We start from the raw sequence: 25,030 nt of genomic DNA, 5'->3' as shown, positions 1-25,030 counted from the left end.
CAAAATATATGACTTTAACCTGGCTAGCTGTTGTTTAATCCTGGTGGCTGTTGCCTCTTATGATACTTAATGTGTTTTTCCTTCTTTCACTGTTTTTAATGTTGCTTTTACCCTGTAACACTTAGATTGGCTGAGAATGTACAGTATAACTGAGTTAATCTGCTCTGCAGGTTGGTCTATGAAAGTGTCCGTTGACGTCTTTGAATATAAGGCTTGTTGTGCTGCACTTTCTGCTGTTCTCATTGTGAACTGTGGGGGGCGCAAATGTAATGTCAAAACCTGCTAAATGAAGCTCCAATGCACCATATGTGTGTGTCAGAATGTTATATAAGAACTGAAGGAGACAGACAGAGTCCAAAGTGAGCTGCATTATCACTGGTAGTAACCACAGTTCAACCATGGAATATTGCATCAGAGTATTCATACTAGTTGCTTATTTCAGTGGTAAGAGATATCTTAAAATGCAATATATACTGTAATGTTTCACACAATTTCTGTATTTGTTTTTAAATATTCTTTTTGTATTTCATGTGGATCTATTGTCTTCACAGTGTGCTCTGCAAAGGGGGACTTCATTACTCAACCTGAAGATGAGACGGGTCTGGAGGGCAGCATGGTGACACTCAGCTGCCAGTATGAGACCACTGCATTAGCATCTCAACAGTATCTTTTCTGGTACCAGCAGAAACCAAACGGATTCCCAAAATATATTCTACAGAAACCAGCTTTAGGACAAGACAATGGCCCAGATTTTAAGAGGAGATTCAATGCTACACTCAACACAGACACAAAAGCTGTTAATCTGACGATCCAGGATCTGCAAGTCTCTGACTCTGCTGTGTACTACTGTGCTCTGCAGCCCACAGTGACAGCTGCAGACTCAGCTCTCATACAAAAACAATCATAGTCAAGAGACACCTGGAAATGGTAATAATACAAATGTGGAAAACATCATTTAATTGATTTTAGTTAAAAAATATTCAGAGAAAATGCACATAATAGTGTTGTGTTTGTAATGTTTTAAAGACAGAGCCTGATACATTCCCTACTTTCTGATGTGAACACCTACTGTAAAGCGGAGAGGGCAATAAACACTAACCAACCACCAAGATTGTTACATCTGGCACACATAAAAAATATTACTACAAATAATTCTGTGAGTGGCTCAAAGAAATAGCAAACAACATAACAACAACAATGTATTCGTTCCGTGGAGAAAACTGATGACCTAAATGAGAAATGAATAAATAGAATGTAACTTCTGACAATTCTGAACCATCAATTAAAAGTAAGTGACATTTCTATTGGTCTGACTGACCAGCGGCCACCAGTCACTCCATTTTACTCGTAGCTATACGCCCACATTGCCCCTTATCCACAGGGAGTGCCAGTGGAGATCGTTTGTGAGCATAATATGCATCCCATCCCTTTTGGACCATGGCCAGCTACCAAGCCACACATTTTATTCTCATTCCTACCATAAATTATAAAGTTGGTTATAGATGGGTGTCCTTTACACAGATACAAACACAGTGCAATGTGTGTCTAACACAAAGCTCATGAAAAACACTATAGGATATACACTGGGAAATGGTATTTCAACAGTCATAACAGTACAGTGCTGTGCAGATTGATGACAAGACCTGCTGATGCATGTGTCACGGTCGGGTCTAGAACCCTGGCCGTCGGAGTGGCAAACTGACTTTTAACCCACTAGGCCACTGAGACTAATGACTCAAGTGCAGAGCAGACAAAGTAAGATTAACTGAGTTTATTTCAGGTTTTAGACACAAAAGCTCAGAAGATCCGAAAAAAAGTCAAAAACAGTCCAAAAAGTTAAATCCAAAAACATCAATCCAAGGCGTAATCCAGAAAATCAAAGTCCAAGAGCCAAGCCAGGGTTCAGATAACGGAGTTCAGTCCGAGGGAGGAAAGGCAAACAAATCCAATAGGAGAATCCAAAGGAGATACCTTAAACAGTCCGGGTCAACACAGAGGTAAAGAATCCACAGGGCAAAAACTTCCACAAATTTCCACAAAGGCTTAGAGCTTGAGACACACAGGGTAATCATGAAGACTTAGCAAAGACACAGACAAAGAGCAGGGTTTAAATACACTGACACAATGAGGAAATGAGACATGTGACCAGAGACAATGAGGAACAGGTTAATTGGATAACAAGAGGATTGGGTAACAAGTGACTAGCTAGGGACAGAACAGAAGTTTTTGGCGACATCTAGTGGCCAAAATAGTTAATGCGTGACAGCATGTGTAACTAGATGTACCGCAGAGCGGTACAAAATATGACACCGCTCACTGGTCTCCCAGTCCAGCACATTTTTTCCACAAAAATAAATCACGCCTAACTGTCAAACTGTCTCACTAAATTGCACTATGCACACTCAATTATCACTGGTATCTGCTGGACAACAAGTACCAAAACATGAATAGTTCATAGATTTCACATGTAAAATTAATTTTATACAACCCCACCACCATCTTGCCTGTTCATAATTCTGAGAAATTCTTGAATTGTGTGCATGTGTGCGTGTACATGTTTATGTGTGTGTGTGTGTGTGTGTGTGTGTGTGTGTGTGTGTGCATGCTTGTGGGTGTGCCTGCGTATGTGCCTGTGTGTGTGCATGTGCATGCATGCGTAAATATGTCTACTGTGTGAGTATGTGTCATACGTATGATTACTGTGATGTGTGTGCGTGTGTATCTGTTTATGCACATGTGTGCATTTGGAATGGGTTAACATGACCCCTGGAGGCAAACATACGCAAAAAATTGGTCATCCTAGGCCCTACGGTTCTCAAGATATTCACAGAAAACTCTGTTGGTGTACGGTCACTATAGTCTAGGTCAATTTTTAAAAGAAATTAACCCTGAAGGCAAATCATGTTAATTTTTGGCATACAACATTTTTATTTATTTTTTTAAATATATATTTTTTGGGCTTTTTATGCCTTTAATGACAGGACAGTGAAGAATGACAGGAAGTGAGTGGGAGAGAGAGTCGGGGCGGTTCAGCTCTCTCAGAGCAGTTCATGTGCCGGGGGTCTTGAATGCTGCGGGCAACATCTTATCAAGAGGCGGCCCACATCCCGGAGAGTGAAGGCTCTAGTTAGCTTCTTCCTAGGCTAACTAGCTAACGTTTTTTAGTTTCTTATAATATATTAATTATTCTGTTAGCCTATACATAATCCTCACATAACAATCTTTACATGCTATTACAGATGTATTACATGGTCCTAAACAAATTGTTATGATATGTTATAGTTTACCTGTTACTGCTGAGCATCATGTGAGGGGAGCGACATAATTCACAAGCACCTACTCAGTGTATAGATAGACGGTGTGGCCTCATTCAGGGTATTTGTGTGTGTAGGCGTAAGGGTAGGGAGGGATGGGCAAACATGTCATCATAGCACACTGGACATCAAAACAATAGGCTGAGGTACAATATTTCATTAGTAGGCAAATCTAGTTGTAACAGTTTTATGCCTTTAGCTTAAGAGTTTCAAGCATTTTCTTCAAATACTAAATAAATAGTAAATAAGATAAATAATATAAATATATAGTTAAAATATGGTATTCAACCTTGCTTCTAAACATGTTTCAAGTAAATTCTTCAGAACGCCATCAACCTGTTTCATGGTCCTCTTTTTTCATGAATTATTCATTATCCGAGACAACAATTGTATGTACATTTCAAGCATTTTCTTTAGTCTTGATCTTAAATCTGAGCATGACATTGAATTCCATTTTGGGGCATTATGGGACATTTTTGAGCCTGGCATACAGAAGATTTGAATTCAGCACCCTTCAAAACTCCTAAAAATGTTGTATGCCAAAAATTAACATGATTTGCTTTCGGGACTTTAAATAAAAAATGTTTTATTTAAATACTACATTAAAAATAATAATTTTCCAAAATCCTGCCTAGTCTATAAAGTATCTATCTATCTATCTATCTATCTATCTATCTACCTGTGCACACACCTTGGAAACTCTAGATGATAATGATGATGGTAGTTGTGAATAGCAGCAACCAAAGTCTGAAGTACCATCACAGAGGCTAGCTAGAGTTTCTTACAGCAGCTTCTTCTACTGTGTAATGTAGTTAGCGTTAGCCTTTTCACAACAGCGACACCTCTGTTCAGGAGAATATTGCAACTAGTGTCGCGACCACCACGCGCGAGTATCAAGGGGGCAGGCGAATTCCCGGAAGTAGAAGAATCAGAATGTAAGCTGGAGGGACCACTTCTCTGCTAACCCCATAGAAGCCCATTCATTTTAGGATTTTTTTGAAATACCATAACTTTATATAACACATATGTACAAATAAATGATTTTATTGTAAGGCCCCCCATGAACAAAAGTTCACGAAACTTGGCATGCATTCGGAGGGTGTCATAATGATCCTACACTTTCAATTTCGTGCAGTTTTGACCATGTCAGCCAGAGATACTGTGATGAAAACACCTAATTTTTTGCTTTTTAATTTTTAACTAGGTGGCGCTATACATGAAATAAGTGGTAATGGGATGGGTTGACATGCCCCCTTAAGACCAACATACAAAAAAAGATGGACCTCCTAGGCCCTACGGTTCTCAAGATATTCACAGAAAACTGTCTCCGACCACCTACAGGCCAGTTGGTGTATAGTAACATAAATTAATTTATTGTGTGGCCCCCCATGAGCAGAATTTAACGAAACTTGGCATGCATTCAGAGGGTGTCATAATGATCCTACACTTCCAATTTCGTGCAGTTTTGACTATGTTAGGTCACAGATACCTGCGATTAAAACACCTCATTTTTACTTTTTTTGTGTTTAACTAGGTGGCGCTATACATGAAAGGAGTGGTTATGGAATGGGTTGACATGGCCCCTTGAGATCAACATACAAAAAAAAATGGTCCTCTTGGTGGTTCCGATGGTTCCATGCTATCCATGTGGGGTTACATGCCCACCAAGTTTCGTGTACCCCTGACTAAAATCTGACTAAACCTATATGACCGCCACTTCGCTGCGCGGCGGTCATAATAATTGATTACATAAAAAGGTTACTCAAGACACGTGATTTTGATATTTTCATGTCTGGGAAAATTTTGGGATTAAGTCATGTTTTGGATTTGTCCCTTCGTGTTACTCTTCTGATGGCGTGGATGTTATGGAGTAATAAGGTATATGGCCACTGGATGGCAGCATTTCTGAATGTATTCTGCAATTCAGTTCCATTTAATTTTATTTAGATAGCATCATACCAATGTATATCTCTCACAGCACTTAAAACAACCCAATGTGAGTTTGAGACACTAAGGTGAGAGGAGGAAATCTTGAGTACAACCATGACTAATAAGGGGTACCTATATCTTCTTGGAGACAGCGTGGTAAAGAGACGAGTTTAACTTTTGTATCAGCATAAGTACATTAGCATATGGTGCAGCATTGGTGCAAGAAATGTAGAAATGTAGTATGATGTAGTTTGTTATAAAACAATATGCATCATCATCAAATTATATCAGTTCATATTATCACAACATGAGCAAGAGGTCACTTTAGAGGCCAAATAAAAAAAAAAATTAAAAAGAGCAACATTCTCATTTATATTCTGAGTACTCATACAACATTTAATATAATATACAGTGTAAAGACTGCGTTGACATGGTAACATTGATCTTTGTAAAAGTGATATTTGAGGTATTGGTATTACAAAATGAACACAGTTGTGATGATGTACAGAGCTTACTCTGTACACATTGTCTGTTAGTCCACTTAAGGTATTCCTGAGTAGCCCCACCTCAGCAGCTCAGCTGATGCTTGATTTGATGCATCAGCCACTTCTGCAGGAGGAGGAGCTGACAGGATGTGTTCTGAAAAACTTTCCCACCCAGATGAGAATGTGAGTTTGAGCTCAATAAGGGCCTATCGTGATCTTCACTGAGTTCACTATGCTTCACTACTTAGTGCTACTCCTCATGACCATAGCAGGTAGAGATAACATTTTTAAATGTAATTTTCACATAACATTTGGTGTAATAATAAATAATAAGCATACAGTATCTGGGATACAAAATTGAATGAATGTCATACCATACGGCAACATTGCTACATGGTTAATATATTTTAGTTCTTAATAAGGAAAATTCTATTTATTTTTCTTCTCATAGGACTCACTCATGGGAATGATATTACTCCAGACAGGACTGAAGTGTCTGATGTGGAGGGATCCGTTTCATGCGGCTACTCTTATTTAGGTTCACCCAACATGTTTTGGTATCGACAGCATCCAAAATCAGCTCCTCAGCATCTTATGACCTTTGCCTTTGCCGGGCAGAATCAGACATCAGATGTGGACCCTCGTTTGTTTGGGAGAATGACTAAAAACAAACTCTATCTGGATCTCTCCTCTGCTGAAATTTCAGATTCTGCGCTCTACTTTTGTGCCCTGAGGCCCACAGTGAAGACTAACTAGTTAACTGTCACACAAAAACCTAACAGGAAGTTCTGTCTCTACTGTACTCATAATACTACGCTCCTTCCAAAAACACTACAGTCACAGAGTAATACCAAGTGACACATCTTAAATTATGAAATTTTCCAGACTTCTCCTTTTATTTCTGGTTGAGAGAGGATCATACAGCCACTGGTTTAAGTTTCGGTTCCCATCTACTAAATGGAGTCAAAAGCAATGTTGAGGACATTATTGTTTCAATTGAGTAAGTTTTCTTTTGTCCTGCACCTGCCAGAAGGTGGGATGTGCACACAATAACTGTTTGCTAAAGATAATAATGATGTGTCATGCATGGCAAAGAAACTGACAATAAAATTATACTCCACCTCTCATTCATAACCTCCCAGGGATCAAGAGAAGTCATGCTTATTCTGATCATTTGGAATTGGTGAGATATCTTTTTGATTACTGGGGTTTGTCAGATGGGCACCCTCACCTGTCTGTGAATTTAAGTTCCCAATAGTCTTGTCAGTGGTGTTGTCTAGCATCCCATATCCACCCTCTCTATACTTACACTTGATAACTGGGACACATGTCAATACCCAACCCAACAACACCTCAGGATACACCTCCAGCATTACTGCGAGACTTGCAGAGACTCCACAACTATGACCGAAGGTCAGTCCAGTCCTTCAGCTATACTTAAAGCCCCATATTTCATAGAATGTGCTCAAGGCCAAATTCACAGCATTCGGTCCCTTAAAACATGAGAAAGTGAATAGATTATATAACAACATGGTGATAAACTAGAATGTTACATGGGTGAGGTGACCCATATGTTTGTAATAGACTCATAAAAACAGACTTCCCTGATCTGCTTCCCTTCCAAGTCATCCATTGATAGTTTGGATCTCTTAGCTGTGTGCTGTATTTTACAGGCTATGAGTTTTTTTTACTGGTGACAAATACTCTTCCTGTGTCTTGTTTCATCTCCAGTGAGCAGACAATCACACACACAATAGCACATCAGAAAGAGCACATTACTGACTTGCTGCTGCATCAGACTTATGTAGAAAACACTTCTGCTAATCCTCTTTATGTCTACAGGTAAGCTGTAAACCAAACCAAAGGAATAATTATTCAAGAAATCATTATTATTCTTTCTGTATTGTTACATACTGTTAGGGTTAGTAGCCATAATTCTAATTCGAAATGTTTGATATTATCCACACATATGAAATTTTCTTTCTTTTTTTTAATTCATTTTCATTTCAGACACAATGGCTGACAGATTGGATCCCGAGAGACAGACAATCTCTCACCATGAAGGGGACTTGGTGAAAATGAAGTGCTCATTTGTAGCCAGCAGCAATTACATTTGGATTTACTGGTACAGAAAGCATCCAAATGAAGCTCCTCAGTATTTACTGCGGAAAGGGGCTCGATCTGAGACAAATGAACATAAATCTGACCAACGGTTTGGTATTACTACGGAGCAGTCATCTACTGAACTCATTATTAATGGCCTGACTTTGGCAGACACAGCTCTCTACTACTGTGCCCTGAGGGTTGTTACCCAGTGATACAAAGTCAGCAAGAAGCTGAACAAAAACTAATTTGTCTTTCATGCCAACAGACATCAAAGACATTTCCTGTTAGTGTTCTCATAACAGTTGCCTGTCATCAGATTTTTGGAGTTGAACACTGACTGTGGTCACACCTGTTACCAGAAATAAATGCTATTAGACTGTAGTAACTCATGGCTGTTACCAGAAATAAAAGCTATTAAACTGTACGGTAACTCATGGTTGTTACCAGAAATAAATGCTATTAAACTGTACAGTAACCCATGGCTGTTACCAGAAATAAATGCTATTCAACTGTACAGTAACTCATACAAATACATATCAATACACTTTAGAAATTATGCTAATACAGAGGAAAGGTGTACTGTACATATACATATGTATCAGGGTATTTTCCACGGTGGCCAATCAACATTACACAACAAGGCTGTAAGGTTTTCAAACAGGCAAGGTCCTTCATCTGTACTTTGTTGAATTAGGCCCATGATATCTACAGAATTAGGCCCATGACATCTACAAAATGCTCAACACAGAATGCTTTGTGTGCAAAACTGCAAAAAGCAAATGTAATCTTTCGGGAATATTAACATCGGCAAACAGTAAAAGTAAAAAGTTAACATCAAAATGTGTTAGTCTACCTTATGATGCACTTATCATTTCAAACTGAGGGGACATAACTGTATTATAAGACTGCTGGTTTCTCACTCACCAGTGCATCCATGGCAATACCACCCCCTACCTACTCACCCCACTAATCTCAAGATGATCCCTCCATTCTACTCACTCAAAGCGTCTCCACACCCCAGGACAAGACTTAGAACAATGGGTGATCGGGCCTTCTTCTCTGCTGCCCCTTATGGAATGTCCTCTCTTAAAAACTTAAAACATTATTTTTTAGCAGACTAAAACCTGGCTAGCTGCTTTTTTAACCCTATAATTGCTGCTGCCTATTATAATATCTTAATGTTTTTTTTTATTTCTTTCAGTGTTTTTAATGTTTAAATGTCTTTTGCCCTGTAGCACATAGAGATTGGCTGAAAATGTATAACTGAATGAATTTTCTCTGCAGGTTGGTCTGGAAAAGAGTCCATTGATGTCTTTGTTAAGGCTTGTCGCTCTGTACTTTGTGCTGTTCTCATTGTGAACTGAGGGGGGCGCAAATGTAATGTCAAAACCTGCAGAATGAAGCTCCAATGCACCATATGTGTGTGTCAGAATGTGATATAAGAACTGAAGGAGACAGAGAGAGTCCAAAGTGAGCCAGTCACCACAGTTCAACCATGGAATATTACATAAAGGCATTCATTCTAGCTGTTTATTTCAGTGGTAAGAAATATCCTAAAATGCAGTATAGATAGATAGATAGATAGATAGATACTTTATTGATCCCTAAGGGGAAATTCAAGATACAGTATACTGTAATGTTTAATCATATTTTTCAATCTTTTTGGTATTTCATGTGGCTCTGTTGTCTTCACAGTGTGCTCTGTAAAGGGCGACTCTGTTACTCAACCTAAAGATGAGACGGGTCTTGAAGGCAGCATGGTGACCCTCAGCTGTCAGTATGAGACCACAGCGTCCACTGCTAATCAGTACCTCTTCTGGTATCAGCAGAAACCAAATGGATTCCCAAAATATATTCTACTGAAAACATCTCTTAGACAAGACAATGGCCCAGATTTTAAGAGGAGATTCAATGCTACACTCAACACAGACACAAAAGCTGTTAATCTGACGATCCAGGATCTGCAAGTGTCTGACTCTGCTGTGTACTACTGTGCTCTGCAGCCCACAGTGACAGCTGCAGACTCAGCTCTCATACAAAAACAATCATAGTCAAGAGACACCTGAAAATGGTAATGACACAAATGTGGAAAACATCATTTACACTGAATTGATTTTAGTTAAAACATATTCAGAGAAAATGCACAAATGTACTAGATCCTCGTCTGATGGTGAGGCAGAGAGTGACGGAATCTATGCTTATATTAGTGCTTGCAATGAACAAACATATGTACTGGGCAAAAATGTAAGCAAAAGGAATAATAGTTTGCGATAAAAAGGGAAAAGGGAATAACAATATCACTTTCTCCAGCACCTGTTTTATCCAGCAGGTGAACCAACATGTCACACTGACATTGTAAATGCCTGTTGTTAGCTAGCCTATCTCTAAATAGAGACTGTTAATGCCAGGCACCATCTTTTAGGATATCATCTGTCAGGCAATCTCAGGGTATCACCTCTTTCCTTAGTGGTCTAAAAGTGTTGGTCAGTGGCACAAAGAATTTTGCTAACACTTTACTTGAAGGTATCTACATAAGAGTGACATGAAACTGTCATAACACTAACCCTAACTTGTCATAACAAAAACCGAATTACACTTGACAGAAGCGAGTGAAAGAAGTGTTATGTCATGAACAATAATAACTTGTTCATAATGTTTATTACACGTTCATGACAGTGGCATGTCACTCTAATGTAGATACCTTCAAGTAAAGTGTAATCAGACTTAACTCAACCTATCTTGTTTCCAGGGGATGAGGTTACACAATTATTGCACAGTATTAAAACATGACACTAGAGGCAGTGAAAGACAGTGAAAGAGAGAGAAAATAAAAACAGCATAATAAGCTGCATTGGTTGTTGGCTGTCATCACAGTTCAATTATATGACTATAGCAGAACGATGCTGTCTCTCATTTTAGCAACCCGTAGGCAAAATAATTTGCTATAAATTCTAAATGCATATCTACAGATTACTAATTCTTTGTGCCATTAAAACAAACAAATTGTGTCCATTATTGGTACAGTACCCACATTAAAGCTGCAGTTGGGAAGTCGATTGAGGGGACTTGAGGAGCCAAAATTTTCGATGTTTACAACTCTCATGCCCCTCCCCCACTACCACCGAGCACCCTCTCATCGAGTTTGTGCTCTTCAGTGCGCACCTGACTGCACCAGACTGTGATTGACCGTCAGATCTCACACAGCCCTGCTCTGATTGGACTCGAAGAACTGGGAGCTGTGGATTTTTGCAAAACAAATAACAGGTGGAGGTAGAAGTGGGTTTTTTTTTCTAAAACCGGCTGGTTTATGTTGTTCTATTGGTGCATAGTGTCGGTTTCAGTGAATATGATCAAAAAAATCTTGCCAATTGCAGCTTTAAGGTCACATCAATCTTTCATGAATCAGTTCACTCACTTCACTGAGTGCACAATTGTGCGAATTGCATTTGCCAACCAGACCGTTTGAGTTTGGGGGAAGGGAGCTTTGGGGAATTTTAGAAGGAGAAAAGTGAGTTTTTTGCTGCTGAAAGGTTTTTTTTTGCTGCCGTTTTGTTTACATACTGTACAGTTTTTCAAAAATGTGATGTCATCCAGTATTGCTTTACATCACTTCAAGTTACATGACTCCATCCAGTCCCTTTTGCCTAATTGTAATGTTTTAAATGTAGTATTGAAACTTATCTCAAGACGGCAATGATTCAACACCAATGTTTAAAAACACCTGTGAAAAAAAGACTGAAAAAAAAAGCTTTCACTGAACAGGTGTTTTAAAAACCCTCACTAAATGTACAACATGTTCAGTCATGACCCACTAAATGAATAGAAATCGTTAATGAGTGTAATAATGCTGTTGTGCTGTGTGACATGAGAGTGTAACTTCCTGATGCATTTCCTTTCTCTTTTAAAAGGTAGCTACAGACACACTTTCAGTCATCCACAGAGCAGCACATCAGTCAACAAATTACACACACACACACACACACACATACCAAGAACAACTGATCTGGAAGGGACATGGGTAAACCACTACTTCTGATTCTCATTATCATCACTGGTAAACTGACTTTTTTCTCTTTTTTTCTCATGTTTTATGTATCACCATGATGCACATTTTGATTTTGATTTCTTTAATGTGCTTGTTTGCAGAAATAATAGCTGACAGCATTGATCCTGATCGGGACCGTGTAAGTCACCCAGAAGGAATGAAAACAGTTACCCTGAAATGTTCATATGAGACAAGCAGCCGTTATGTTTACCTTTACTGGTACAGACAGTATCCTCATCAGGCACCACAATGGCTTCTATACAAAGGTGCTCGATCAAACAGTGATGATCGTAGCTCAGACCAACGATTTACCTCTAATACCGATGAAACATTTACTGAACTCATCATTAAAGATCTGACGCTGGCAGACACAGCTCTCTACTACTGTGCTCTGTGGGTAGCCCAGTGATACAAAGACTCAGAGAAGCTGTACAAAAACTCACATTTTAAATAGGATGCTTTTTATTCAGAGATCAAAGTAATTTTCTCTCAGTGCTCTGATATCAGTTTAACACCATCAGAGGTTTTCCGGTGAATAGCATCTGTGGTCACACCTGTTGCATCATTGAAATGCATGCTGTTGTAACAAACTGTTACAAAATACAAATTACCTGATATATTTGACTGCATTTGTCAAACTGTTGACTTTGGTGTGTCATTTTCCTTTCAAATACATTCATTTTTTGTCCAATATTCAATGGTATAACATAATGTTTTTATTATTGTTGTTTATTTGACACTGGTATATATCCTGATCAGGCACCTCAATGGCTTCTATATAAAGGTGTCCTAAATGTGTCCCTTACCACTGGTTCAGTACTCTTTGTACTTGTCAACATTACCCACCTCTAACATGCGTTTACTGAACTCATAATTGAAGATTTGGCTCTGGCAGAAACAGCTCTCTATCACTCCTCTACTCCTCTCGTGCTCTTGTAGAAAAAAGATACAGAGTTACTCTTACACAACTGCAGCTTATTTTCGAGAGTCTTCTGGGCAGAACCGGCTTTATGGGGTCCTATGGGGCCCTAAGCATACTTTGATTTGGGAACCCCCCACCACCTTAGCACCACCAATAATATTGAATATGATCTATGCTTGATCAATTACACCATTGGCGATCCTTAGACATTATCGAATTATGACTTCAGTGGGCTATAATGAGGTCATCATGTCATTACCGGGCTAGATTCAACCTGCACTGTTCTCATCTAGCATGAAACAGCAAGTCGTTTCCTCATTATCCTCCCCAAGAAACATGCGGAGTGTCGTATTTGGATGAATTTAATGAAGAAAAGGTAAATCTTCAATAAATACAAATTACACAGGTAAGTGCTACAAATTATAATTTTTCTTTCACAGCTTATGGTAATCGTTTAGCCTTTCAGGTAAGTATGTTTCTAATAAACCAAATACAGGTTCATTAGCAAATTGGTAATGACGGTTAAAAGTGATTAGGGGCGAGGCGAGAGACACGTATGGAGCACAGCTGAAGACGCACTGTCACAAGATATAAGCAACTCTTTGAACTCACTTTGCCAATGAGTTCAAATAATAGAGGAGTGCAAATGTGTGAAGGCTATGCTAGGTTTTAGTAAAGCATGGTTTAGTGCAGTGGTTCTTAAACGTTTTGTCTGGCGGCCCCCCAAAAAACATGGGCCAAGTCTCGTGACACCCTTCTCTCTAACCGACATAATTTGATTTTGAAATGTTGTGAGATGGGGATTGGAAGCAGAGGCAGAAAATGTCTTCTCTCATAGGTATACCGTATAGGTCAACATCAAAGGCATTATGTCAATGGGAGCCTTTGACTAAAAACCTTTACAAAAAATCAAATGCAAATCATTTCGCGACCGCTCCAATATTTTTGCCGACCCCCAGTTTGAGAACCACTGGATTAGTGGGATGACTATTCCATACGGTCTCGTAAGCAGCCTCCTTCAAATGCACCGTTGAATGTCAAAATAACGATGAATTTAATTGATATCGTGCTTTGCGCCGTTAAAGGGAATGACAGATGTCATTCTCATTGGGTTAAATGATGTTAGGCCCAAAACACACCCATGACTGATTAAAAAAAAAACTGAGGAACACCTTGTTGTGCCATGCGCTCAACGTTTGATAACGAAAACCCTCCCATTGTGGACTGGACATCCTACTAAATTTGAATAAGCTTTTGACGAGTGACGATGACTTTCATGATAGGGCCCTGATATTAGCATGCCATCAGAAGGACCTGGCGAATGGGTGGGCGTGACCTGGTCTGCCCCGCAGCTTGTTTCTTGCACTGTCTGACTGCAGGAACTCACACACAAAAAGCAGATCCACCAATCCATGGGTCGTCTGTTAAAGTGAACAGTAAGAAGAAACAGCTGTTTCTGGAGATCTCATTCGCTGAAGTCTCAGACTCTGCTGTCTACTACTGCGCCCTGCAGCCCACAGTGTCAAGAACCTAACAACACTGTACAAAAACTAAAATTACACACACAGTTGTGTCTAACAGGAGGCCACATATGACACATCTTTTGTCATGACAATTGTCTAAACTACAGTATAAACTGTTTTTGATTGTGCTACAAATGGTACAATTTATGAACATACAAATACTAAATCTCTCTCTCTCTCTCTCAACTGTCATTTTTCAGAATAAACACATTACATGTATTATAGTTTTTTCTCTATTTTAGTAATCCATCTGACTCAAATCAGAGGTCAGAGTTTATGTTAGTGTTCTAGTCTACCATCTGACTCAGACAGTTTATTGTTACCATAACTCAAAACATAGTGGGCATATTATCATGTGGATGTCTCCAAAAGTGATGGGAACATTTTTTTTTTCAGTTTTATCATTATCCTTATCACCAAAGATATTATGAAGTTCACCAACCCTCTACCAGTCAGAGGAGGAGCTGAACAGACAGCATCATGGTGACATCAGATTTAAGTGAAGGTGAAGAACTGAATCCAAGCAGATCTGCATACCACCCTGCCTCATGAACTACACTATGGACATTACAATGATGATTCATGTAGCACTGCTACTGTTTTTAGCCTTCTTAGGTAAGAGCAGTTCTACATTTGCAATAGTATTACACAGCAAAATTATTATTATTATTATTATTTTAAAGAATGAGAAAGAAAAAAGCAGCACATACAGTATTATGCATACTGATATATGCACAACTCTCATTCATAGCTGTTATATTTATTTATTTCAGGTTACATACATTTCTGTTTCTTTTCCTCTGGCAGGACTCATCAATGCTGATATGATTACTCCAGATAGTACTGAGGTCTCTCATGTGGAGGGATCTGGTTTAACCCTTTCATGCAGCTACTCCTCCTCAAATCCACAGTCTTGACAGTGGTACAGGGGTATCACCAGCATCCAAACTCAGCTCCTCAGCATCTTCTCAGCATCTTCTCTCCTGGGCCAAATCAGACGTCAGATGTAGACCCTCGTCTGTCATATTCCACAACACTCAACATAACTTCAAAAACAGTTCCTTTGACCATCCAGAGTCTGCAAGTGTTGGACTCTGTTGTCTACACTGCTGTGTATTTCTGTTCCCTGAGCTCCACAGTGTCACTCAACCCTCCAACAAAAAACTCTCTACTCACACTTACACCTTAAATGCAAATACTGGCATGCAGTCTGCAAGTGCCTCAAATGCCATTTCATTTAAAGGGACAGCAGGCAAACCTGATGATTTTTCTCTACGAAACTCCCCCTCGCTCGGTCTGAAGCTCTTTTCCTTTTCTTTGCGTCTTCCATCAAGGGTTTTCGCTGCTTTTATTTTTCGCTGCCATTATACATACGTTTGCAACAATCTCCAGCATTTCGTTAGCCTGACTCTGTGCTGTAAACTGATCCTGCTTCAGTCGGCGGGTACGATACACTGAACTTGCAAGCGGGATATTCTTCCTACAGGCAGTAGGGACGGGCGAGAGAGTCTTCATTCGCCCTGTAACGAGTCATTTAACCATATACCGACTTACGAAGATGAGTAATTAACACGAAAACGTTGCCTGGTGTCCCTTTAAATGGTGTCGTGGCCTTTATTGACATATATCCTTTAGTTTATATATCTTTTATGTAGTATCTTTATTCTGTATAATATCATTGTTTTGTGAAACTGAAGTCTGTAGTATGTTCAGTGTGGGAAAGGAAGACTGGTGTAAGTGAAAGAGCAGGCCTGGCAGAAAATGGCATAGACAAGGTTTGGTGCCAGGAAATGTAAGCAAAACCTAAAGAATGGCACAACCTAAAGAATGTAGGAATAACAGGATGAGAGGGCAAAGGTGAAGTACCATATATTACTTGGTCAGTTATCTGTAAACATAGAGTGACTTGTCTGGGATGACTTGAAGGGTATAAAGGCTGGACAACAGCCAGAGGATGTTAGCTCACTTTGCTCACTGCTCACTTTCTTACTTTGCTTTCACTTACTTGCTTGCTTCACTAATGCTCCGGAGTGCATTAAAGCCATCATCTGCAGTATACATCCACAGTGTGCGGACTTCTTTTGATGTTGTATTATTTAATGTGGATTTGACACCACATAATTGGCGAGCCAGCCAGGAGTTGGAAAGGACAATATTTAGGCATCATCTCAGAGTCCAGGGTTTGGTCAGGGGAGAGGCTGATGCGCAACTTAAACTAAGGTGAGCAACTTTTGCTTAATAGCAGCTAGACTCCTCTGATCAGGCTGTACACTGAGTTATGAATACTTGTCTAAAACGTCCTCCAGTCAAAGAATCTTGCTAAAACAAAGACCAAGGGATTAATACTGCAGATTATGGTAAGCATTTGTGTGTACACTAATGGAAATGATTTTGCATGTGGAAAATCAAAAGAAATCAAGAGTTCTGCATGTGGAGAACTAGGCAAATTCCTGCATGTGAAGGAATACTATAGCCATATCAAAGAAGTTTTGCATGAGGAAAACTTAAAGTTCTGCATGAGGAGAACTAACTCAATTCCTGCATGAGAAGGAATGAGAGAGATAAAAGTAACAGTTTTGCATGTGAAAAACTGAAAGGTCTGCGTGTGAAGACCTCATTTCCTGCATGTGGAGGAAATAATACTAACAAGTTGAGTACAGCTGATATCTGATATCAGGTCTGAATAAGTTGAAGTTGAAACACTCCAAGAGTGAGTGGACATGTTGTGTTAAAGTTGTGGATGTAAAGCTAAAAGAAGTGTTGAATGGAAGTATACTTGATTTTTAGTATATGTTGCTGGTAGAATTAGAAGTCCATGGCAGAGCATTGGTAAAAGACGTCATATATTTGCATAACTTGTGATTAAGGAGAAGAGGCTGTGTGTGTGTGTGTGTGTGATACCAGGCAGAGGAGCTGCTGGTTGAAATAGGAAAAGGTGGGGGCTTGTGTAAAGGTCTGCTGGGGACAAAGGATGTAGGTCTGAGATGGTTAAGGCATGTTGAACTGGGAAATATTGGAAAATATTTCATTTTGAAAGATTTTTGGGGAATGTTTAATACTGCAAAGTGTTGGGTTGAATGTCTTGGTCTTCCATGATCAAAATATTAGAAATGGTTGATAATGAGAATGTGGTAGTGGGAAAATGGTTTTGAAAGGTTGGTAACGCCAGAACAGAATGGTTCTGAATTACAGTGGGCAGTTGTCTGCAGAAGTGGAGTGCTGCTTGCTGAGAATATAATATTACCATAATAGATGGGCAAAGCAAAAGAGGAATAGCTTCATTGCTTGACACTGGGGCTGTCATAGTCACTTTGACCTTTTAAAAATTGAATTGGCAATAATGAGAGATACAGAAACAGTTCTGCTAGTTTTTGATTTTCTTTAAAATACTCTACAGTTCTATGTTAAAAGATTTTCATGATACTCTATAAAAGGCAATGATATTAGTGTTTACATACTTTAGTCATATAGCTTACGTGTATAAATAATTCACTATGGTAGTAGTCCCATAATGTATAGTGTATTGGTTGGTTAATAGTCTCTTTAGGTTTCTGTTATGCTTAAAAGGTCATTTCAAGTTAGCCTTGTTTATAATAAGAGTATTATTAGATAGAGAGAGTTAGTGGGAAAAATCACATCTGTGCTATGCTGTGGATGAGTAGACCAACTGACAGATGCATAAGTAGGCCCATCATGGTTAAATATAGAGTTTTAAGATCCAGGATTTGGGATGAATGCTGATGGCGGTTCCAGGTGTTGGAAAAGTGTTGTTGTGTCCAGTGTTGACTAAGATATATTATGTATTAGTAGTAGTAGTAAGTTGGCAATTGATAGGTTATATTAGTGGTAGCCTACTAATGATATACAATATATTAGCTTATCAGTAGGTGGTAGGTTCAACTATTAAATTAGCATTGTTAAGGATATGATAATTATGATAGTAGTATTAATAATATGTCTAAATTAAATAGCTTAGCTATTAGCATGACTAGGCTAGGTTTGCATAGTATTATTAGGCTCAGATAGCTGTTGACATTATTAGGCTAAAGCTGGGTCAGCAACTGGCATTACTACACTGGATAGCAGTATTGAAGTTAATTTGGTTCATGGTAACATTGTTGAAGCTTAGGTATGCTTTAGAAAGATTTTGTGATGGATTATAGTTCATGGAGGACCACAATGTTATTGGGGAAAAATAATTGAATTTAAGACTCCTTTGGATAATGTTCTAGACATATACAGGAACTCCATAAGGTTTATCAATAACTCACATTGCAGTTATATGTCTGGTGTATTGTGGTATGTGTGTCATGAGTATGTGTGTTATGAGTGAACACCTTGTGGTGTTATGGGTGTTAATATACAATAAGATAAGGTATTGTTTCTATGTACATTTACAGTTAAAGGTACAGGTGACTGTTTAGCTCTGAAGAGGTGGTTTGGGCAAGGTCATTTGGTTTTAGAGCTGTCCTGCTATGTGGAAAAGGTTTATGGCTATAGGCTATGGTTATAGCCTTCCCACATAGTCCTGTTTTTGTTAAGAGTTGGAAAAGGGGTTTTGTATTGTCCACATCACTGGTTGCATAAGCCAAGATCAACTGACATATGATAATAATCAAAAAATGGTTAATATTTGAAATAACGGCGACACTGAAAAAGACTGACTCTGACTGACTTAAAACGTTTTGGATTACTACTTTATATTTAACAATCTAGATGATGGGGATATTGATGGTTTCAGAAGATCTCTGGGGTTATTTAGTTTCTACCTGTCAAATGGGTTGAAGAATCATATGGTATAAGGCAGCAATTGTTGTTAGCACTGAGGGGTTATTTGATGGAAAGTGGTGCTAAGCTGCTTGGCCCTAGAGTATCATTTGTTATTTGCATAGCTATATTATAATTTAGATAATACTGGTATAATTAAGTGGTTATAGGGTTATATGGGGTGTTAGTTAATTTGCTGTTGGGGGTTTTATGGGAGCTCAGTACAGAGGGAACTGAGTAGTGACTCCCTTAGCAAAATTAGTTTGTGAAATGTACTGTGGGTCTATTTATTTCTAACTAAGAATATGCATAGCTTAAACTTTTTGTGTAAAAATCATAGAAATGGGAAATTGATTTATACTTGGCATACATAAAGGAGTTTAAGTATATCTAGCCTACACTTATACTTAGATTTATACTTAGAGACTGTATATGTACTATAGTATATGTATACTGAAGGAAAGGTTTAAGGATACTTATTTAACTATAGCTAGAGGTTGGGATAGATAGATGGATGCTTTATTTATCCCAAAGGGGAAATTCAAGAATGAATGTTGAATGTTGAGAGGAGGTATGATAAGGTATGATAAAGTTAATTTCATAAAATTCATTTAGTAAATTTTAATATTACACTTTTGATAAAGTTACGGTGCTAAGGGATATAAAAATACATGGAGACCACTGGGGAATTATACTTCAATGGCTTAAGTGATAAAATTAACAGGAAGTATGTTTTGGTAGTGAGGAATGGCATAATATATTAGACCATTCACTGTGGAATGCAGCATATGGACAGTAAGAGCCAGGTATAGAATTATATAAGATAATTACTCTAGTAATGTTTAGAGAAACTGGGTAAGCTGACTAATGGTAAAGGGAATGCCATGGTCAACCAAGTAAGTATGGAAATTTGATAGTCACCTATAAGGTAATAAGTAGTGTTACAGAAACCCCAGGCTAAAGTAAAATGATTTAGTGTAAAGTGTAATTCCCATTCTGATGGTTAAAGAGACCGAAAGGGATCAGTGGGTAAACAGTAAAATGAAAAAGTGTTGCAGAAAAGTGGTTGAGAGAATGAGGAAATATACAGATGTATGGCCTATACAAGAATTAATGGATTTAGCACCGTTACAAAGATCAGGGATTACATGAAAATTGACAATAGTAGAGCTATAAGAAGAATAGGTCAGTTATAGTGGAAATAGTAGGAGAAAGAGGTATTTAAAATGCTCAAAAACATCTTGACATCTTGATAGATTAATACAATAGGAGATAAGAGGCAGAAGTAAGGAGATGACTTGGGAGTGAGTGACCATAACTGTAGGAATAATAATAGATGCAGATGTTATAGGACGATATAAGGGATAAAATGTACAGTTAATGGTAAATTACAAAAGGGCAAGATAAAGTAGATGATAGATAGAGAGTAATCTAGAAAATACTACAAGCTGACTGCAGCATGATTTCCTCATTCCCTCCAGCTAAACAGTAAATGTAATGTTGCCTCTTATATCTATGGGGGGAAAGGCTCATTACCAGCCGTGTGAGGACATGCTGATGTGCAGGGGTTAATCCAAGTACTCCCTGTCCTGACTGAGTTCTGAGCAAGTTCAGCACAACAGTGCTAAGCGACAAACTGAAAATAGATAAGGACTCTGAGGCCTTTGTTAAGGCAACAGTGGCAAGCTGGAGAGCAAAGAGGGAACTTGGAAGTGCAATGGAAGCGCTTGCAGCATCAAAAAGACAATACAGGCACCTATGGTGACCTAAGGCTTCAAGTCTGGGGAAACCAGTAGCAGCACCATCCTCAACACTATGGCAGTAGGAGCAACCATCACAGGTGTTCCCAAACCTGTCAGTCTACTGGCCTATGGATACCTATTATAGTGGGCACAGTCAAGCCCATGGCAGCCACAATCTCCACGTCAGTGGGGGTGGAGACTAAGACAAGATGGGAATAACTAAGGCAGAGTGAGAGGAAATTACAGAGGAGGCATCATGTGAGAATGGACATCTGAATCGAGACAATCATCAGTTTGTTTTGACTGTCAAACAAGTGGACAAAAGAAACAGGACAGGGAGAGGGAGGAGACACCCAGGCACTGAAGGATGAGCCCAACGAGCATGCCTTCCTCTTCCCTTGTGAAATAGCATAGTTTTAAGGAGGCCTAGAGAATTCTACAAGAGAAGGTGTATACCAATACTATCAAAGGGAGTTGATGAGGAAACCATGATGAGGGACTATCTTATGGGTGAGCCCACCTGATACCCAGCGATGCCCTGACTAGGTACAGAGAAGGTAGTTAAGACATCTCAGGGTAAGTAGGTAAATACTTTGTTAAGCAAATTTAAAGTATGATTACTCTTATTCTTACCTTTATTATATTTTTATTGTTATTTTGAATAGAAGTGACTACTATTTAATTAATTGTAAATGCAAATGTTTTGATCAAATTAAGTGACAAAGTGATAACACTGCTATTTTTAATGTCAAATGACACTCCATTAATTTTTCAGGATAGGTGGTGGTGTAAGTAGGTAAGACTAACTTGACTATGTCCTAGGGACTGTTACATATTAAAATATTACCTCTAGATCATGGGAGTTCCCTAGTGGTCACTCACACTCAACAAGTCTAAGGAATAGAATGATTTAGCTTTAATGGGAAAAATAAAGTTTGTAGAAATATTGAAATGATGTAATATCTGCTTTACATGTAACTAATGTGAAGCCAAAAGATCTTACGTACTATACTATAACATTTGATAAAGAAAGCAATAGATAAAATAAAGAAAGCAGAGAAATAGGATTGATAGAATAAGAAAATAGAACTAGGATTTACTAATAGTTTAGATAGCCTAGATAAAGTAGTATAGGGTTAGAATAATTAGGAATAGAGGTAAGCTTAGTTTTTGAAGAATAAAACATTATAAAAGTCTATGACATGCAGAGAAAATTGGAGTAAGGTATGTTGAAGAATGATGAGATTACTGTATGTCCTAGAACATCTAATTAATATAGCTTACATAATAACCAGTCTTAAAGTAGTATCTCAAATTGAAAATAAGTAAAATAAAATTTCTTATAGGGAAATTTGTTTAATCTCTATGCAAAAAGAGAATAGATGGAATTAGGATTATTATAAGTCATTGTCAGAAGATTAAAATGTTTTATTATTTCAGAAATAGAAAAGCTGGTGGAAAGATGTTGGTCTTCATGGAAGGAATGGAGGTCCACCAACTCTATTCTGTTAATCACAGTAACAAAGGGGGGCGAACCCCTGGTAGAATGTTAAATTGTATGATTTGTTACATTTGTTACCTTGGGTTACAGATTTTTTTTATAATTTTCACTGTCAGTATTTGATTAATGTTTTATTTGAATGTCCCTTTGGGAAAAAAAGAGTCTGCTGAATACAATAACTGTAACTTTAATGGTTAGTGGCATTTATATGATACTAACCAGATACTTTCCCAACAGATACAGTACTTGATATGGTGCTTTCCTTTGCGCATAGTTGGGATCTATGCGCAAGGGGGGAGTAGGAAAGAGGAATATTTTTATTGAAGGATTTTCATAGTTACAGGAAGTTATTGATGATAGTCTAACAGATGTCATGTGTATAGTCATAATATCAGAAAGTGATAGTGTTGTCTAAACCATTAGGTCCCAGAAGGATCATGAAAACACTTAGTTATTGATTACATTGATATGATAAAAATAAGAAACTTTGGTAGTGGTTTGTAGGGGTTTTCAGATGATAAGGGCAAATGACGTTAAAAGGGAGAATTGCTAAAATATATGCCTCAACAGATTTAAACTGGTTTGATGCCTTACGCATTGCTTCGATGCAAATAAGGTCACAATAAAACCAGAGTAATCACTTTTTGCATTAAAGATAAAAGCTGAGAGGTCCACCAGAGGCCCACCTTTGGATCAGCTCCAAGGATAAATGAGAAATTATATGGAATAATCAGGAAAAGGACTTTCAGAAGGACCTACAGGAAAAGAGTCAACAACCTACAGTATACTGCCTGGGGACAGAAATGATCCTGGCAGAGGTGGGTATAGTGTTTTTGGCATGTATGCTCCTGTTCCCCTGTTGAGGGTAGACTTTCGGGCAAGGAATCCAGTGAGGAAGGGGGGACATTGTCCCAGCAACATCTGCCCTGATAACAATCAGGGAATGGACAGAAAACGGCAGAGATCCCAGTCCATGACATACCACCAAACCACCAGGAAATGAGCCATTCAACTGTTTTTTCACAAGTGAGGCCGACAAAGAAGACTCAGGTAACACAGAAATTATTGACTGACAAAATCTTATCAACCACCAGGAATCTGGAATATTGGTGAATCTTCCAATATGAACGACTGCGGATGTTATGTGCTTGGAGCACTAAGAGAACAGGTGGCTGCAACCTGGGTAGCTATGCACAACTGGATGATGTTGGATCAGATATTAGCCAAAGAAAATGGAGTGTGTGTCAACATAGGAGTATATTGCAGTACTTTTATTCCCATAACATAGCTATGGCAAAACTAATAATGATAGAATGCTAGTTAAGGGGGCATTAGGAGGATTAGAAATATGGCTAGCACAAATAGGAATAGTTGTAGGAATAGGTTTGCTTGTATTTGTGCTTGTTTTCTCTTTGTTTCTTCCTTGTTTGAGATCCATAGTGCTTAAAACAGTGGCTGGGAGAAATGGATCACTGCTGTTGATGAATGAAGCAAATGGCAACCCTAGTGGAAGGAGATACTAGTGCCAGGACAGATGACAAGGAAATGGAAACATGACAGTGATGCCAGTGATGCCAGAACTGATGCTTCTCATAGAGGATTGGAGAAAGGAGGAAATTAGGATACAGTATGCTGGTTGGAAGCAAAACCAGCTCTTTCATTGATGAAGTGGGATTGGGTGTGGACTCCACTCCGCCCAACAGCCAAGCCACTAATGTTCTCAGAGCATATGAGATGGAGTGCAGAACTAAGACAATGGCTTTTGTTTTTGTGAATTGCAATATTCGTAACATACCTCACACTTGAAGCGCAGCATCCAACATTTGCTAATACATCTGCGATTGCATTTACACTCTGCCATCTCCGAGGAACAAGCAATGGACTAAAAACTGTGTGTAATGAGAATGTATTATTAATAGTTTGGTGTTACCCTCTTCTCTAAAAACAAAGTAATTATAGCATGTAACCTATCTTCATGTAGAATCTTAGAATATTATAGGACTAGCCCTATCTGAAAACACCCATCAGGAATTCTTATGTGATCTGTTTGCTCATTTGATGAATTTATGGGGATGGAAAAGCATATGTGTAGTTGAAGGAAAGTTTCTCCTTTCGCTTGTTGTAAACAAGTGTTGCTGTACAAACAGGACAGTAGAAGAGTTTCCCTTATGAAGGTTTTTTCCTCTAAAAACAAGAAAAAAAGAGGTTTTCCTTAAGGGTTTTCGCTTCCTCCGAGAGGATTTGAAACTTGCCATTCTATTTGATAATAACACTACACTATTGGATTTGATTTTAGTGAGGGTTGGTTCAAGGGTGTAATAACAGTACTAATATAAGTGTTTTATGTTTAGCAGTGGTATTGGGGACAATTGCTTAATGTCATAGTTGCTACTGAGTTAACTGGTTTGCTTAGCTGACTGTTTATAGTGTGACTCAGCTTAGCAGCTGTATTTTCTTGATAGTAGGAGATGTGTTAAAATAGTGATAAATGTTTGATCTTGCTGCATAAGTGAGCACTTCATGCTCAAAGGGGGGAATGTCGTGGCCTTTATTGACATATATCCTTTAGTTTATATATCTTTTATGTAGTATCTTTATTCTGTATAATATCATTGTTTTGTGAAACTGAAGTCTGTAGTATGTTCAGTGTGGGAAAGGAAGACTGGTGTAAGTGAAAGAGCAGGCCTGGCAGAAAA

At 38.5% G+C, this 25,030-nt stretch overlaps 3 gene segments (V, D, J or C); all 3 read left to right on the top strand.

The window, feature by feature from the left end:
• The first annotated feature begins 312 nt into the window (after positions 1 to 312).
• On the top strand, positions 313 to 7,574 carry LOC121723255. The segment is given in 5 exon segments: positions 313 to 444; positions 552 to 865; positions 2,992 to 2,996; positions 5,780 to 5,911; positions 7,571 to 7,574. Coding segments are annotated over 5 exon segments (501 nt in total).
• Positions 7,575 to 9,045: 1,471 nt separating this feature from the next.
• LOC121717848 lies at positions 9,046 to 9,887 on the top strand. The segment is given in 2 exon segments: positions 9,046 to 9,375; positions 9,530 to 9,887. Coding segments are annotated over 2 exon segments (402 nt in total).
• Positions 9,888 to 11,658: 1,771 nt separating this feature from the next.
• LOC121719591 lies at positions 11,659 to 12,425 on the top strand. The segment is given in 2 exon segments: positions 11,659 to 11,888; positions 11,981 to 12,425. Coding segments are annotated over 2 exon segments (348 nt in total).
• Positions 12,426 to 25,030: the final 12,605 nt, after the last annotated feature.

Source organism: Alosa sapidissima, chromosome 1 (assembly GCF_018492685.1).
Source record: "Alosa sapidissima isolate fAloSap1 chromosome 1, fAloSap1.pri, whole genome shotgun sequence".
Classification (NCBI taxonomy): Eukaryota; Metazoa; Chordata; class Actinopteri; order Clupeiformes; family Clupeidae; genus Alosa; species Alosa sapidissima.
Note: the sequence above shows the minus strand (reverse complement) of the source record. Positions and strands in the feature narration are given on the sequence as shown.